The sequence below is a fragment of the Delphinus delphis genome, chromosome 11 (genome assembly GCF_949987515.2).
Source record: "Delphinus delphis chromosome 11, mDelDel1.2, whole genome shotgun sequence".
Taxonomy (NCBI): Eukaryota; Metazoa; Chordata; class Mammalia; order Artiodactyla; family Delphinidae; genus Delphinus; species Delphinus delphis.
The window spans coordinates 44702477-44720142 of NC_082693.1; the positions used below are offsets into that span (position 1 = coordinate 44702477).

The window sequence follows — 17666 nt, forward strand, 5'->3', positions numbered from 1 at the left end:
GGACTGAAGAATGGGAGTATGGAGAATAGTGGCAAGTTTACTTTTCATCTGTACCTTCCTATACTCTGAGTTTTGCAACCACTAAGTATTACCATTTTTACAATATAATGTTCATAAAAATAAACACACATTCACATTCAGGAGATAGCAGGGGTTGGGACGTAGCAAACGAGAAGTGTTGATATGCTGGCTGAGGCCAGATATTGGGAGGCCAGGACTGGGAGAAGAGTCCACATTTGATTCCATTGTCTATAGACACCCAGTAGAGGTTTGCCAGCCAGGAAGAGACACAGGGAAAGCAGTTTCAGGAAGATTTCACCTGCATGAGACAGGTATCAGGGAGAGGAATGGGGCTGCCCCCTCATAACCCTCTTGGGCTACGTATGGTCACTCCAGCTAGCTTTTTCCTTGCAAAGCCGTCTGAAGTCTGTTTCAATCTGACTTCACTTGGATGACAACAAGGAGAGAGGGTCCTGGGAGAAGAAGGAGCCTAGTAGGAGTTCATTAAAATGTTAGTAAGTCGCTGCCATGAGACCACCACTGTGTTAGCCCATGAGGTCTGGATGAAAGGATGAATAAGACCCCACCCCTGCCCAAAGAAACTCCAGCAGTGGAAACGGAGGAAATCTGAACTCTATTTCAAAGGAAAAAAATGACAAATATTGAGCACAGGTTTCCAAGATTGGTATAGGAGAGAAAGGCCCAGAAGACAAGTTGGCAGTAAGTCTGAGGTTTCTGGCCTGGGAGACTAAAGAGGTGGCCTTGGCCTTGAGCAACGCGAGCCAGGAGGAAGCTCTGGTTTGGTGAAAAGGTCTAGCTCCTTCTGGATTCCTCTCTTGCTCTCACTGCCATCAATAGACAAGTCCTCCATGCTGCTCCACTTTCTGCCAGGGCCAGGCTGGCATGAGGATTTGGGGCCTTTCCTTGAACAGAACTTTAAAAGGGAGAAGGGTGGTGCAAGCCTCCCTCATCTCTAATGTGAATTTCTGGCGTCGCCTGCTGTCTCCCTGAACTCTGACTTCCAGACACCAGAAAGTCAGACACCCAAGGTACAGCCTTAAAACACCGCCCTGAAGGGGGCAGTGGCCAGAAGCACATTCACTGGGCTCTGGGAACCGCCCGGCGCCCTGTGGACTCAAAGCAGCATTCCCTTACGGGCTCAGGCTGGGACAAAGGTCCGGCACTCAGCAGACACCTCCTTAGAACTCGAGGCCTGGAAACAGAGGTCCAGAGTCCCTCATCTTATTCCAAATCCCTGTTGCTCGGAATCTAAAACCCCGACTTGGTGGGAAGCCAGTCAGAAGGTATAAAAAAACAAAACACCAAACAAAAAAATAAATGAGCCCCGACCTCTCGGGGCGAAGGTGGGTGGAACTTACTTAACCCCACCCGCTGGTGACTCACCTCCCTCCAAACCAGGGCCTGCCTCTCCCGGTGCCAGGCAAGCAGGGCGGGGCGGGCACTAAGGTGGGCTCCATCCCCAAGCCCTAGGCGGGCGGACAAGCTCCGGCGTGTCCCGGCGGGTGTCCCTGTTTACTCCAAGTCCGGGAGCGAGGTTGGGGCAGGCCGTCTCGGCCCCTCCCCCACCCCGCCCCCCTCCGCCGCAGGCCCCAATCCCCGTCCAGGTTTTACAAAGTCTCCAAATCAAAGCTCAGCTTCTCCCCGCATCTTCCCCGCGGACTGGCAGCCCCCGACCCCACCCCAGTCATGGGAAGGCACAGTCAGGGTTCCCCCAGGAGATCAGGCCTCGGTCCAGACCTCCCGGTCTTGGATCCGCAGACGGGGCCTGAAATTCTAGGGAAAGACACCGAGTTTCAAAGAAAAGCCGCTCAGCTCTCCTCAACCCCCCCTGCCCAACCCCCCTCGCCCCTTCAGCTGCCGAGCGCCAGGGAGAAAGGCCCAGTCACGGGAATGGGCGCTCCAGGCCCAAAGCCAGCCAGCGGGACCCCGGGAACCCCCCGCTCTCGGACCGGTAGCCAGAGATCCAGATCTGGTCGCCGCTCTGACTCCCCCTCCCCAGGGCAGCGCGCCAAATCGGCGCATGCGCACTCACAGGATTGCCGCGTAGCTCTTTCTTCCCCCCCCCCTTTTTTTTCTTTCCCCGCCCCTTCTCTCCCTCCCTCCTCTCCCGGTCCCCTCCCTCTCCCCCCCCCTCAGCCCGCCCCGCGGCACCTCAGTCCGGGGAACAGTGGTGCGAGCTCCAGGCCCGTGCACTGAGGAGGCGGAAACGAGGGGAGACCCCATAGCTCCATCAGGCCCCTTCCGAAGGCTCCCCCACCCGGTCCACGCCCCCCACTCCCCCACCCCGCCTCCTCCCAATTGTGCATTTTTGCAGCCGGAGGCGGCTCGGAGATGGGGCTGTGAGCTTCGCCCGGGAGGGGGAAAAAGAGGAACGAAGAGAAAAGCCGGGGGTGAAGGGTTTGGATTTGGGGGCAGAGGGTGCACCCCCGTCTGCAGGCCCTCCCCAAGGGGCTCCGAACTCTACCTCTTCACCCAGACCCCTGGTGAGCTTTGCTGAAGGATAGGATAAGAATAGAGGAGGAGAAGGGAGGAAGGAGGAAAAGGGGGGACCCCCCAATTGGGGGGGGCGGCGACGGCGAAAAGTAACAGGACCAGAGAGCAGGGGGCTGCTGCTTGCATCAGCCCACACCATGCTGACCCCGCCGCTGCTGCTGTTGCTGCCCCTGCTCTCAGCTCTGGTCGCGGCCGCTGTCGATGGTGAGTGAGATTCCGCGGCCCCCTTGGACCCCTGGGGACACCCACTCCCCAGCCCCCACTCCTGCGTTCGGATGGGAAAGGGAGACGCGGGAGGGGGTGCCTTTTGTTATCCCAGTCCAGCTGACACAGCAGCGGCCTGACTGGGGGTGGGGATGGGGGTCCAATTTGGAGGATAGGGGCCCCGGGCAAATGATGCTTCTGGGACCCCCCCAGCCCAAACAAAGACCAGAGGCCTGGGAAGGGAGAGGAGGGATCCCCTTTTTACTGATCCTGACATCTAGAGGCCTTCTTTTCCTATCTCTGGTGGGGGAGGGCCTCTGCCTCCCCTACATCCTCCACCCCCCCACACAACACATCTGAATTGTAAAGGAATCCGGATTTGCTGTTTACTGGCTGCAAAAGGGGGCGGGGGTCCTTTTGCATCTGGAAGGGTAGCCGGGTCAGGGGTGCCCCGCTGGGCAGAGGGCAGGCAGGACAGGGAGGATGGCTGTGGTGGGGAGAGAGAGGGCCACGGGAGGGCCCCCTGCTTGGGTGTGGAATCTGGGCCCTTGGAGACCGGGCTTGAAGGCCTGGGTCCAGGATCCAGCGGGCTGCCAGCCTGGGTTCCGAAATGAGCACTTCCCCCTCTCAGGGCCTCTGTCAGTAGCCTGGAAAGGGCTGTGTTGGGGGGTGTAGCGGGTGGGGGAAGGCGAAGCTATATGACTTTGAATTTTCCTTCTTAATTCCTGGGAGCTTTGAGATGAAAAACGTTAGATGTCATCATTGGGGAAGGGGACTGGAGAATGGCCTGGAATGCTGAGGTGGGAGGGTGGAGGAAGGCTGCTTTCTCCCTGACTTCTGGTCTGATCACAGTTTGTACTGGAAGGAGAGTTGGAGGCTGGATGGGGTTATGGCTATGCCCCCACCCCCTAATTCCCTGCTCCTTTGGTAGATGTGTTTATTTCTCTCCAGCATTTCCCCTCCTCCCCTCATACGCACACACTTTGTAGACTGCAGTTAGGTTTGGGCTAGAGCCGTGTCCTTTTGGAGAAATGGGGGGCCCTCTTGCCTTTCTTTAATGTCAGCGATTTTCCCTCTTACTTGTGAGTCACTGGTTCAAGTCTTGCTCAAGCTTTGAGCTGGGGTCATGGGGTTGGGCTGGGCTGGGCCCCTGATTTGGAAGGGGTGGGATCTCATCCCTTCCCGTCATTTTAGTCCTCTCATCCAGGGAAAAATCTGGACCCAATACCATCGTGCACCCCTCCTCCATCTTCTAAATTTTGCCAGATTGTGATTGGGAAAGTTTTTCTCTGAAACCAGACTATCTCTCTCTCTCTCTCTCTTCCCCTCCCCACAACTTGCTTCAGTGGGGGGAGGGAGGTTAAGGGGTCAGGAAGTAGCTGTGCCCAGAAAGACAATATATTCAGTAGCTCTCAGTTATGCCGTCTTGGGGACTCTGTCCGCCTACCCCCCACCCCACATCAATTATCTGCCCAAGAGGAGGGAAGAGGCTCTGCCCTGAATACCCTTCAGACCAGCCCTTGCCCATGACTTCCTCAGTTATGCACGTTGTTTCCTCTTGTTCTCAGCCCTGTGAAGGGAGAGGGGAAACTGAGGCAGAGAGATTTGGGTACAGCGACTTCTGGGAGGGATAGAAGAAAATGTTGAGAGAGAGTGACCCATCAAGAGCCCCACGATGGAAGGCAGAGGGAAAAGCGGGGTCTCTGTGGAGAGCAGAAAAAGTCCCCAGCCTGGTCAGGAGTGGCCCCAGGGAGCTTCACCCCCAGGGTTCCAAAGCGGTTCTATCTGCCACACCAAGTTGGTGGGTGGTGAGTGGAAGAGGGAGACTGGATGTGTTTTCCTTAATGGTCTCCCATGCTTTTGTAAGTTTCCACCCAGTCCACAGCTGTAACCCCAGCTCAAACCAAACTCTATCCAAAGTCCTGGAGAAAGGACCCCTCCCCAAACACACATACTGTGCTCACCTTAAGAATGGGAATAGTGAATCATCGGTTCTACCCCATTCTGGGGAGTGGGAAAGGGAAACTGCACAGACCTGTAGGGCCAATGTTGTCCAGGACAGCCTATGGATGCCTCTATCCCCACCCCTGCCCTCATGTCTCAGGCCCACAGACACAGAACTTTCTCCTTCGTTTTCTGGAGAAGGACACGTCCTGGCTCCAGCTTACCTGACTCAATGTCTAACCTTCCTTTCTGCTGCTATCACAGACCTTGCTGCTTTCCCTCCAGGGGAGCAGCCCTAGGGTCCTTCTCCACCATTTCTGCCTTCTCTGCTATGCCTGAACCCAATCCCCAGGGTCCCCTTCTCTTTGGGGAGCAATGTCACTCCCTGCTAGTAGACAGAATTGAGTATACCTGCTACCTGGGAGGATGGAGAAACAGATGGAATGGGGAATGGGAAGAGGAGTTACTGAGGTCCCTGCTGAGATTAGGAACATTTTGTAGTGGAGAGGGCTGGCTGCCTCCCTCTCTCCTACCCATCTCCACGTACCCCCTCGAGCCAGTGTATTACCATTTATCAGACAAGCTGGACAGTTAAGTGAGTTATGAGACTGAGTTGTTTGCCTTCTGGCTCTCTGAGAGATGGTTCCAAACTCCTTTCTCCCCTGGTCAGACTCAGATCTTGGACATCTCCCCTCACCCTCGTCTTTCAAACCAGGGATGTGTGGGACGTTGACTTGGGGATGGAGGGATATTTTGATGTTTGCGGCTGCTTCTCAAGACTTCCTTTTCTCCTAATCTTGCTCCCCTTCCTCCATTTTCTCTCTATATTTTTTGCCCCCAACCACTCCCCATCACTGGGCCTCTTAAGGATGTCAGCAGGGGCTCTGGCCAGAGCCAGATCCTGTCCAAATCCCCAGAACTTTACAGAACTCCTTCCTTACCTTTGGGAAGCCCTTCCTTACCTTTGGGAAGCCCTTCCTTACCAAGTCTAACTTTCTTTCCTCTTGCTGTAGTCTCAGCCTTTGCATATCAAAACCCCAAACCTAAGGCTTATTCCCCTCCGTAGTTTCCTCTCAGGGCACCGCCCCCCTCCCCAACCCTCTATGAACTCTCCAGCATCCAAGTCCTCCAGCTCCGGATGGGGGTTCCTCGCCCTCTGGGAATCCGAGTGCAGTTGAGTGGGACCATGCAAGCTCTCCCTGACCTGATGGAGCTGGGTGCTGGGTGTGGGTGTTTGAAGAACCTAGACCCATGCCCCTGTGTTCAGTCCCAGATTTCAGCCTGGTTAGCAGGATCCTGCATTGTTTGGAGAAGGAAGCAGTTGGCTCCGGATTGCTTCCGGTGCGGTGGCCCCAGGCCCCAGTGTAAAACCTGCCTGAGAAAGAGGTGAGGGACAGTGAGGGGAGGTATTTATCCCTCTTGCACCCCCAGGGAAGATGAGAATCTCCTGGAGGCCTTGGCTTCCCTGTTGAAGAGCTTCAGTCTTCTTTCCTCCCACCCTCCCAATTCTGTGGGAGGCAGCGGCCCCTATTCTGAGTCTCCCTTGGGTCAGGCACTGCCAGGGCAGAGACTCTCTTTGTCCAAGTCAAGGTATATGCTTCCCCACCCTGAGTCTCAGGGATGTTGTTCTCCGGGGTCATCCCAAGACAACTGTGTCGTTGTCTTGGCAACTTCTGGGCTGAGACCCCTTCCCTGGTTTTTGCCTCTGTCTGTGTATCATTGGTGTGTGCTCTCTTGGCCTCAAAGAACCTCTGTCTCTCATCCTCTCATCTCTCTTACCTCATCCTTTGTGGCATTCTTTGTCCTGTCTCTCTCAGTCTCTGTCTCTTGCTTTGTCTCTGTCTGTCTCCATCCACCTCCATCCAGGCCTCTTGGTATCTTGAAAGCTACCTGGGAGCAGAAGTCTCTCCTGGGCTTTCCCACATGCTCGCCATTTTGGAGTTATTCTTCCCCTCCCAGGCCAAGCTTGGAGTATCCAGTTTGGCAGTGAAAGTTCTCCCTCCACTTTCCTCCAAGTTCCTCTCTCTTCTTCCCCCTCCACTAATTTTGGAGAGAATGTTTCTGGAGGAAGGGAACTTGATACCCTTTGTGGGTTGAGTAAGAGGGAGTGCAGATAATTCAGAAAGGAGGAGGGAGGTTAGACTTCTGGCAGAACTTCCTCATAACCTGAGAACTGGAGAAAGGTGTGAGGAATGGGTCAGGAGCTTAGAGCTTTTCCTTCTGCAGCGCGTAAGCTGTGTGTGTGTGTGTTGGGGGGTAGGTGGGAAGGCCTTCTAAAGGCCTGGTGAGAGATATGCTGACCTCTGGAGACATTCAAAGGGTCTGATTTTACTTGTGGGGAAAGGAAAAGATGGTGGGGAGGTCAGGCTAATGTCCTGCTGAGTCAATATTGACTCAGGATGGAGGGGGAGACCCTTCCCCTCCCCCAGCAGCCCAAGCCATCCTGTCTGTCTGTCCAGGCCGCAAAGCAGAGGCCCAGACTCAGGAATGACAAAAATGTGTCTGAGCCTCGTTGAGCTGCGGGGAAGGAGCCACCGGGTAACACCCAAAATACATAAAATTCAGTGAAAAGCTCTTGGTTAGGGTCTGGGAGGCCCCTGCTGTCCCACCCCCATATGTTTGAAAGTTTAGATTCCTGCAGGCTCTGTCCCCCACCCCCTGGCCAGTCCCTGGCTCCTCTGTTCCCTTAGATATATCATGTGGGTCCTTTCAGAAAACATCCCCTGATACACAGCCTATCTCTCCCTCTGCTGTGTCTGCTCTTGAAAAGGGTCTCAGGGGTCTCTTTCATGCTTACCCTGTCTCAGGTCTCCTGGGTCTTTAGGAAATCTCACCATCTCTCTTCCTCTCCATCTCTGCTCCCAAGGGGATCAACAGATGGGTCCCCTTCTCTGGAGAAGACTCCCTCAGGGCTGTACTTCCCTGTCACTCTCTCTGCTCTGGTCAGGCCCTCTCACCGCCCTTCCCCACCCTGCCCCCAAGGTCCCAGAATGGGACAGGACGACAGCCAAGGCTTAAGCAGGGCAGCGGGGTCCGTGTTGTGTCTGGATGCACACCCAACCCTGCACCTCCTGTTCTGGCTCCATCTTGGTGGCCCTGGGGGCCATGGCTGGGCTGGGTGCCTGGGTTTGAGGGGGGGCAGGGGTGTTGGCCAGAGTTAGCATGGCGGTCACATTCATGTCCGGGCAAAGCTGAAAACAGACGGCCCCTGTGTCCTGGCGTTCTCTCTGCAACCTCGCTCGCTCTCCCTCCGTAGTCCTCTCCTTCTTCTCCCTTCTCTCTTCCCTCTTCTGTCCCGTTCTTGTCCCTTTCCGTCTTCTCCACCTTCTCCCCTCCTCTCTGAGGAGCCCTGAAGGCCACTGCCACCTCCTATGATCCCTGTGCCCACTCCCAGCGCCAGAGGACCCTGCCGTTTCCCTTCTTCATCCTTCTTCATGTGGCTCCATCATCGTGGCCAGTGAGGAACTGCCGGTTCAGTCACTAATCGCTCTGTACCTCAGTTCCCTCATCTGTATGATGGGGATTGCAACAGTAGCCATGTCACAGGGTTTGAGGACCTAAATGAGTTAATGTGTACAAAGTGTTTCAGCTCAGTGGCTGACACACAGTGACCATGTTGAAAAATGTTAGTTCATATCCTTATAAAGCCCCAAGTCTCATGAGGGGCAGGAGGCAGGGGAGGCCACTAGTTGCTCCTGAACTTAGGGCCGTGTTGTTCCCTCATCTAAGGCCACAGAGGTGGGTTTCCTGGGTGCTGGCATCAGATGCGGAAGGCGCAGCTGAGGGCAGTGGGGTTGGCTGCTGGCTCTAAGCAGATTACAAGTTTCCTACCCCACTGCACTGCAGCTCCCTCTGCCTCCAAGTGAGGCTTCCCTTGGCTGTGTAGACTGCCCCGAAGTAGGTTATTTGTTTCTTTCCTCCCCTTTTCCCCCTGAAGGAAATCACAGACAGGCCTCAGCCTTCACGCTTGAGATTCCTAGGGCTTTCTCCACCATCCCTGATGGAAAGGAAGTTCTTTCACATCTCTCGAGATCCTTGTGCTGCCCTGACCTGTGGGAGACGTGCACCTCCAGTCCCCCTGCCCCGGCCCAAAGCGATGCTGCTGTGGGACGGGGGCCCTGAGCGCTCCTCTTCCTTTCGCTCCCATCCCCCGCTCCCTTCCCTCCGCGAGAGCACATCTGGTTTGTGAATCTCTCTCATTTCAGCTTTCGGAGTTTGCCAGCTGCTGTTTCCTCTGTCGAGTTCAGGCCAAAAATGGGGGTGGGGGACAGCGGGGGGGACAAAGTGAGGGCCAAAGGAGGAGGGGACCATGGCTGGGACTCGGAATGGAGGGGAGATTGGAGTGACCAACCGGTGACCTCAGGCCTGGGCTCTGAGTTCTACCCTGGGGAGGAGAGGGGGCGTGGACTAAAAGTCCAGGTGGAGGCAGGGGTGGCACGGGGGCCTTTCTGGGCTCCAAACAGCCCATCTGCCTCTGAGTCCCCTTCCAGCCCCCTCTACCCGCCCCGCCACCAGCCGGTCTCGGCTGGCCAGGGGAAGAGGACCGTTCTCTGGCATGCTAACTAGGCTGGCGGGCTGTTTCCCCGGGAAGACCTCACAGCTGGCCCAGTGGGGCAATGAACTCAGCATTATCCACCTCCTCAAGGGGCCTTTATTCCCTGCTCAGGGTGGGGGTAGGGGAGGGGGACTCCGGGGCCGGGGGCCTAGCCAGGCCATCCTTGATGTGTTTCCTGAACTCGGCTCTCATCCTGGCCAGGGGCCTGAGTGCTGTCCCCTCTGCCAGAGATGGGGGTTAGGGAGGGAGGACGTCTTCTCAGTGTGGCTCCCCTCACACTCCATCCCTCCCTGCTCAGAGCCCTGACACACTTTCCTTCTGCTCTGTCCCAGCCCTGAGCTCACTCTGCCCTGCTGTCTTCCCAGGGTGCTGTGGCTCCTGAGGGGCCATCCTGCCCCTCCTTGGCACCCCAGTGCCTAGTGCAATGCCTGGCACAGAGCTGGTTTCCAGTGCACGACAGCCGACGAGGAAATGGGATTGACGCAGACCAAGGAAGAGGCGATGAAGGGCTGGGAGACTGGCTGGGGGTGAAGGAGGGGGGTACTTTTCTTCCCGTGGAGGGCATGGTGACGGCATCGGGAGGAACAACTCCTGAGAGCCTCTCAGTGAGAATGGGGAGACTGGTGTGCACTGGTTGGTTAAAAGCTTAGAGTCAGCTCAACTGGTATGAGTCCTGATTTTGTCACTTGCCTGCTGTGTGAACCCACCTTCTCTGAGGCTTGGTTTCCTCATCTAGGAAATGGTGGTATTGGTAGTACCTACTTTGTCATATTGTGGAGACGATTAAATGAGATGATACGTGGAAAGAACTAGTGTACCACATTTCCTGGCACATACTGAGGTAACAGTGAGGGTTAGCGTTACCGTCTTTAATTCATCCCCGGAGAATGAGGTAAGACAATGGGGCAGCAGCAGAGGGAAGCTGGTGGGGGTGAGGGTTGAGGGCAAAGAGGTCCTGGATATAGGACCTTAACAGGTCGGCTGGGCTGAAACCAGCTCCTACAGGTCACCCCAGCCATCCCCCTGCCTCAGCTCTCCAACTCTGTCATCCTGGGCAATCTTAGGTGCTTCTTACCTCTGAGGGCATCTGCTGAAAGTCTAACCAGCAAGGGAGGCTGTGTCTTTAGAGAATGCAGGTGGAGGCAGGGCACCTCTGCTGATGCCATCTCCAAGCCACCACTGTGCCAAGGGCACCCCAGACACACATCGCATCTGGGGGCCTGGTGGTTAAGAGTTGGAGGTGGGCAGGATGATGGGTCCCAGGGACCAAAAGTGTCCCAGAGGGCGAAGGAGCAGAGAGGTTAGAAAAGACCAGCTCTGGACCTCTAGTGAGATAGGGAGGAAGATAAAGAGAAAACACGTCAATGGCTAAATGCCCCATCGCTCTCAGTCAGCAAAATGGGGTTGCTGGTGTCTGACCAGAGTAACAGAGAACAGCAAGGGCTTTGACCCTGAGGACTGGGGGAGGGCACACCGAACAGGCAGTCTTCGGGACTGAGCGGGGGACAATAGAATGTGCTCCCTGCATCCTTCCCCTCCCGCCGTTGCAGGTACGCGGTGTTCTGGGAGTGAACCCCAGCCACGTGCCCACCCCCCCCAACACATGGACCGTGGGTCAGAGTCTGGGCCAGATGGAGACTGATGCTGGGGGAGGAGGAGGAGCCCTAGAGCGCTTAAGGCCATAGAGTTGGCCTGTATCCCTCACTCACACCCCTGTTTTCTTCCCTTGACCCCAGTCCCTAAAACTTGCAGCCCAAAGCAGTTTGCCTGCAGAGACCAGATCACCTGTATCTCAAAGGGCTGGCGCTGTGACGGTGAGCGGGACTGCCCTGACGGATCTGACGAGGCTCCTGAGATTTGTAAGTGCCTTTTCTGGATCCCTCCCCCGCACCACCGATTCCTGCCTTTTTTCCTTTTGGCCCAGGCAGTTTGGGATGAGGACAGTTGAGCTCTAGTCCGGCGTGGACCTTGCTCTATGATTGTTTGTACATGACACAGCTAAAACTGTCCTCTCCCCCTCTTCAAAGAGCCTGGCATGGTGCTTGGTGTGCTCAGAAATGAGCTCCCTCAGCTGCTATACCCCCAAGCCAGCCAGAGATTGTGTTCTCTGGGCTGACAGCTTTCCTGGAAGGAGAGGGCCCAGGCTCCCCTCCCTTCTGGCTCATCCCTCTTCTTCCCACCTCTGAACCTCCTGATCCTTGATGAGTGCCCCCAGGTCTTGCTGGGTCCCCTTCCTGTCCTCAGGCTCCCAGGCCAAAGGCCACTGGCCCCTTGCTAAGTCTCTGTCCCAGAAGCCCCACCCCTGCGCATTTCCCGCCCTCCCCCGCTCCCCCTGCCCTCCGTAAGTGGTGTAATCAGAGGCAGCTGTTTAAACTGGGAGAAAGGTCCCCACCCAGGCTTTACCCTGCCAGTGGGGGGGAGTGGAGGACTTTCTGGCGGGACCCTAGAGTCCTGGGCAGCTGGCAGAGTCTCTCCTCTGCGGGGCTCATCTGGGCTGGGGTCTAGGGGATCCTGCGTTCCTAGGTCTGTCTCCGTTCTCTCTCCGGCTTTATCCTGTCCCAGCCCCATCTCCACACCCTCACCCATAATTATTAGGGGTAATTTTAGGGCCAGAAAGGGAGCGACCAGTTCTGTCTGCCTCACCCTCATACCCTGCCCTGGAGGTGTGGGAGCCAGGGATATTCTGCAAGTGTTTGTATGGGGGCGTGGCTCAGCCTGGAGCATCTTCTTGTCTGATGCCGTCTTTATGCCCCACATTTCTGACCCCAATGCTTGGCGTTAGGGATAAAGAAAGCCATGCAGAAGGTCCAGATCTGGCTCTTTTTATCCTCCTCCCTTTAATTTGATGTAAACCCCACCTTATACACATCCCCACACTGTCCCCACTCATGCACACTCCTGGACCTATCACACCCACACTCAGTCCCTCCCGGGCACTGACTCACTCCCCTCCACCCTCCCCGACATACACAGACAGAGGCAGATGCTGGCACAGACATGCTCTCATAGCAACGCAGAGTCAACACTCTGAAATGGGGATGCAGAGACACAACCTGCACTCAGACAGATGCTCCCAGACACGCACACACAAACCCAGACTCGCTCCCAAAAGGACATGGAAATGCACATACCAAGGCCAGAAGCACCAGCACATGTGGCTTGTGGGATGTTAGTTCCCCGACCAGGGATTGAATCCAGGGCCATGGATTCACCCTCACTCCACACCACTCTGCTCCACGGTACACACCTCCCTCACCTGTGCATGTGGACTCCTACCAGGCACAGGCGGACAGGTGCACTCATAAACAGACACTCTCTCACACCCTGTCCAGGCTTGGGAGCCAATGGGCAGTGGTCTGTCTACCAGCCCACAGGTTTAGCCAGTGTCCTAGGTCACCTGGCCTCCTTAGAATCCCCTCAGGAGCTCTGCCCTGCCCGCCCCCCAGCCCATCTTCTTGGGTAACAAAGGAGGTACCAAGACATCATCAGTGGGCCACAGCATTTGACCGTTTCCAGAGCCTTGCATCAGGCAAGCTGCTCTGGGGCTGGGGGTCTGTAACAGTGCATCCAACAGAAATATAATGCAAGCCATGTACACAATTTCGAAATTTTCTAGTTGCCACACTCAAGAAGGTAAAAATAATCAGGTGAAATTAATTTCAACTTTATTTTACCCAATGTATCCAAACTATTATCATTTCAGTATATTATTTGTTTAAAAGTATTAATGAGATCTTTTGTATTCTTTTTTGTGGCTGTGGTATTAAGTCTTCAAAAGCCAGTGTGCATTTTATTTCATTTATTCATTTATTTGTTTGTTTGTTTGTTTCCGGCCATGCCACGTGGCTTGCGGGATGTTAGTTCCCCGACCAGGGATTGAATCCAGGGCCGTGGTAGTGAAAGCACCGAGTCCTAACCACTGGGCCACCAGGGAACTCCCATTGTTTTTTGTTTGTTTTTGCCAGTGTGCATTTTATACTTACAGTTGGAACTAGTCACATTTCAAATGCTCAGTAGCCACGTACGATGCTGCATATTGGGAAGTGCAGTTCTAGAAGACTTGGTCCAGCTCTCAGCCCCAGCCTCTGGGACCTGGGGAGCTATAGGAAGGAGGTGTACTTTGTCTCCTGAGTGTAGATGTGAGGCCTGGGGGTCCACAGCGTGCGGCATTTGGGGAGTGGACTCTTTGCTAAAACCCAGTTCTCCCCTCCACCTGGCGGCTCCCAGGTGTGTAGCTGCTGTTGGGAATGGCATAGGAGAGCTCGAGGTTGAAGAGTCTATCCAGGCCCTAGGCCTCCTGAGATCTAAGAAGTGCAGGTGCCTGAAACCCCAGTCTCAGTTCCCCACCCCCTCCCCCAGTGAACAACTAGGCGGACAGCCTCTGTAGCCAGCGCGGTCATGCTGGCCTTTCCATCTGCCCCCAGGTCCACAGAGTAAGACCCAGCGATGTCAGCCGAACGAACACAATTGCCTGGGCACCGAGCTGTGTATTCTCATGTCCCGCCTCTGCAACGGGGTCCAGGACTGCACAGATGGGTCGGACGAGGGGCCCCACTGCCGAGGTAAGGGCTCTTCCACCTCTCCTGTCCCAGGTGGATGCAGTGAGTTCTCAGGTGGGCACCTGACAGGTTTGGAGGCCCGCCATCCAAGGACTGTCCTCGCACCTTTGGGGGGGATGAGGCCTTGTCCTGCTCCCCTGCGCCCCGGCCACTTCTCTGTGTGTGCTTGGACATGTCACTACCCCTCTCCAGTCTCCAGTTTCCCACCTGTGAAATGAGAGCTTTATACTAGATCAGCGTTTTTGTACTTTTTATTTTTGTAAATAGCGGGGTCTTTTCTTCAGATGGTTTCTTACATGAGTATGAACAGAGAAGAGCAGATGCTGTGATTGAAGCTGGGGTCGGGGGGTTCTGGAGTTTTGTCCCCCTGCGTCCACTTCCAGGGCCCCCAAAGGCGTCCCCCAGGAAGTGCAGATCTTTGAGGCTCTGTGAAGTTGCTTGATGGGAAAGTCACCCAGGCTGAAGAGGGAACTATGATAGGTCAGACTTCCTTCCCACCTGCAGCTCAGGTCACCAGCTCTGCAGTTCTCCCCCTGGAGGCCCCCATGACCCAGGGAGAGTCTGGATCCCACGTGAGCAATGGGAGAGATTCTTTGGGGGCAAGGGGGACAGACAGGGCCTCAGGCCTGTGAGTCAGGGAATGGGGACTTCTCCTACTGCCCTCAAGGTCTGGGCCTGGAGCAGAAGCCTGGCTTTGTGAGTCCCTAGGCAAGCCCCTGGGTGTGGGGCAATCTTCCCTGGGGGGTGGGGACCGTGTCCTGTGCCTGTAACGCGTGTCAGAAAACATCTGCCTGTGGGAAGAGACACATCTGGATCCTGTTCATTGAGGGCAGGGAGTGTGGAGCAAGGGAGTTTGTGGAAGATTTTTATCCTTCCCTTTGGTTGATTCTGCATGTTTTTCTCTGAAGCTCCTGGAATGGGATGCAGAGTGTGGGCCTAGGGGCTGACTTCAATTACCACGCACGTCCCATCTTATCGGATGGCGCGTGTTCAAGTTTGCTTGATTTTGTATACCTGATCAGTATCAAAAACAACCAAGAACCTCGAAAACCTAGGGTTTGGACCTCCTTCTCTGATATTACAGAAGTTGGACCTCATCATCCTCCCACCCCATATCCAGAAGAGAAACTCTTTTCCAGATTTTCCGGAACGAACACTATTTCCCCCCTGTGTTGGGGGGAGGCTGGACAGGGCAGCACACTCGGGCTCTCGGGGAGGAGAAGGAAGAACCGGGGCCCAGCCCCCGATCCCAGCTCCTCCTGGCCGGCTTAGTGCCTCTAAACGTCTTAGCATCTCAGGCAGTGCTCTCTCCTAGGTGGGAGGGAGGGAGCAGGGGTGTGAGGCAGCGGGACAAAGGGGTCTTTGTGGCCAGGCCGCCTGGCCCCATGCAAGGCCATTAATTGGGTCGCTGGTCTGGGGGGGCAGCTGCTCTCCCACCTCTTCCCCCTCCTGTCTCATTCCCTTCTGTCTCCCCTGTGGAAGTGGGTCAGTGGCAGGAGGAAGATTAGAGAAGGATCCCAGGGGAGCCAGTTTTGCTCCTCCTCCTATCCTCTACCTGGACCTTGGGCCTTCTCTCTGAGGCCTCTAGGGCTCAAGGGATGGGTTGCAGGGGTGCTTCTAGACAAGAGCTAGGGTGCTGCACAGAAAGACTCAATTCCGTGCCAGCTCTTCACCCTCAGCCCCAAAGCCAACATTGCAGTCCTCGGGCAGTGCAGGCAAGAGGAATGTGAAGGGGATGAGAATCACTGTCCCCACTTCCTGTTGACCCCAACAAACTACCAGAACCCCTCTCCGTGGGGACAGGGAGTTCAGAGCAGGGAGATGTGGGTTCTAAATCATAACGGGCTGTGTGACCTTGGACCTGTCTTATACCCACCCTTGGTCTCGGTTTCCTCACTGACACTATATTTTTAGGGTCGATGCTTCGTAAGCCCCTTCATCTCTGACACTGCAGGCAGCAGAAGTGGTTTCTGAAGGGTTGGGGGAAGGTTGCAGTCTGGGTACAGCTGCCAGGTCTGAAGTCCTGAGTATGTGTCACCTGCTCCCACACAGAGCAGCGAGGACAGTGTTCTCATCTGGGTTGCCAGCACCACTGTGTCCCTACACTCAACGGGCCCACCTGCTACTGCAACAACAGCTTTCAACTTCAGGCAGACGGCAAGACCTGCAAAGGTAAGTGTGCCCACCGCGTGTGCTGGAGGTGAGGGGTAGTGGGCCGGGCTGGGGAGGAGAAAGCAGACAGGAAGGCGCAAGACAGGAGGCGGGGCTACAGGCCTTACAGCCTCAGGGCAGACTGTGGGCCCTAACTACTTGCTTCCACCAGACTTCTTTTTTTTTGCAATACGCGGGCCTCTCACTGTTGTGGCCTCTCCCGTTGCTGAGCACAGGCTCCGGACGCGCAGGCTCAGCGGCCATGGCTCACGGGCCCAGCCGCTCCGCGGCATGTGGGATCCTCCCGGACCAGGGCACAAACCTGCGTCCCCTGCATCGGCAGGTGGACTCTCAACCACTGCGCCACCAGGGAAGCCCTCCACCAGACTTCTTAAAAGTCATCTTAAAAATTATACGAGTCAGGGACTTCCCTGATGGTCCAGTGGTTAAGACTCCACGCTTCCAGTGCAGGGGGCGTGCATTCGATCCCTGGTCAGGGAACTGAGATCCCACATGCTGTGCGGTGCAGCCAAAAAAAAAAAAATTATATAGGTCATATGTGAGTTTCCTTGTAAAAAAAAAATTAAAGCATTATAGATAAAACCAAAGTCCCCTTTGACAAATCCTCTTCAGTTCTGGTCCCTTCCCCATCTCTCTGGAGGTCAACTCTGTTACCAGTTTGCTACTTCTCTGTCCAGGCCTTTTTCTGTCCATGTATACATGTACTCATGGAGAATCTAACTGAAAGTACTGTTTATGTGCATGTGATTTTTTTTTTTACATAAATATCATATTGTACGTATGCTTTTTTCAATTTTTTCACCCAGTATGTTCTAGAGATTTTTCCATGTTAATACGTAGACATCTACCTCATTCTTTTAAAAACCACTGTGATGTATGACTGTTACCACAGTTTACTTGGCCATCTCCCTTTTGATGCGTAAGGCGTTCCCAGTTTCTTCTGTTACACACCATGCAAACTCTTCTGTTTTAAATTTACCTCCCTGGGGTCGTTGCACAAATGCCACTTTCTCAGTGAGGCCATCCCTACCGCCCTAAAATCCCACCCCCAGCACCTGCATTCTCTGTCCCCTTTCTCTGCTTAATATTTTTCCCTAGCACCAGCCACTTTCCATTGCACTAGTTCCTTTCACATGCCATTTACCTTTTTGTCATATTATCGTAGTAGTAGTATTTCATTTATTATTGGAATTTAAGTTTTATGAGGGCAGCAATTTGAATCTGTTTTATTCACTGATGTATCCCCTGAGCCTAGAACAGTACCTGGCACATAGTAGGTACTCAAGAAATCTTTTCTGAGCGAATGGATAATATGCACGTGTGTGGATATTTCTCCGGGTAGATTCCAAGTCTGGATTCTCTAGGTGATAAAGTTTCCACATTTCTTATTGTAATAGATTCTGCCAAACCGTCCTCCGAAGTAGCCGTAGGCTTGGACACATCCCTGCTGGTGTCTGAGGGCACTCCCTTCCCTGCCCTCGGCGCGCTGGAAGTGACCACGCTCTCTCCTTTTCCCGGCAGACTTTGACGAGTGCTCGGTTTACGGCACCTGCAGCCAGCTGTGCACCAACACAGATGGTTCCTTCACGTGCGGCTGCGTGGAAGGGTACCTGCTGCAGCCAGACAACCGCTCCTGCAAGGCCAAGAACGGTAGGTGGGGTCACCTGTGGCCATACAGCTAGGCGCCCTCAGTGTTGTTCCCTGATGGGGAGTGGCCA

At 54.9% G+C, this 17666-nt stretch overlaps 1 protein-coding gene across 2 annotated transcripts in view; it reads left to right on the top strand.

Annotated features, from left to right (window-relative positions):
- The first annotated feature begins 2172 nt into the window (after positions 1 to 2172).
- LRP1 (LDL receptor related protein 1) overlaps positions 2173 to 17666 on the top strand; it is a 78783-nt gene continuing 63289 nt past the window's right edge. For both annotated transcript variants that reach the window (XM_060025038.1, XM_060025039.1), the window contains exons 1-5: positions 2173 to 2718; positions 10954 to 11076; positions 13642 to 13779; positions 15829 to 15948; positions 17470 to 17598. In XM_060025038.1, coding sequence (XP_059881021.1) covers positions 2652 to 2718; positions 10954 to 11076; positions 13642 to 13779; positions 15829 to 15948; positions 17470 to 17598 — 577 coding nt within the window. In that variant the 5' untranslated portion in view covers positions 2173 to 2651. The remainder of the gene's footprint in view (positions 2719 to 10953; positions 11077 to 13641; positions 13780 to 15828; positions 15949 to 17469; positions 17599 to 17666) is intronic.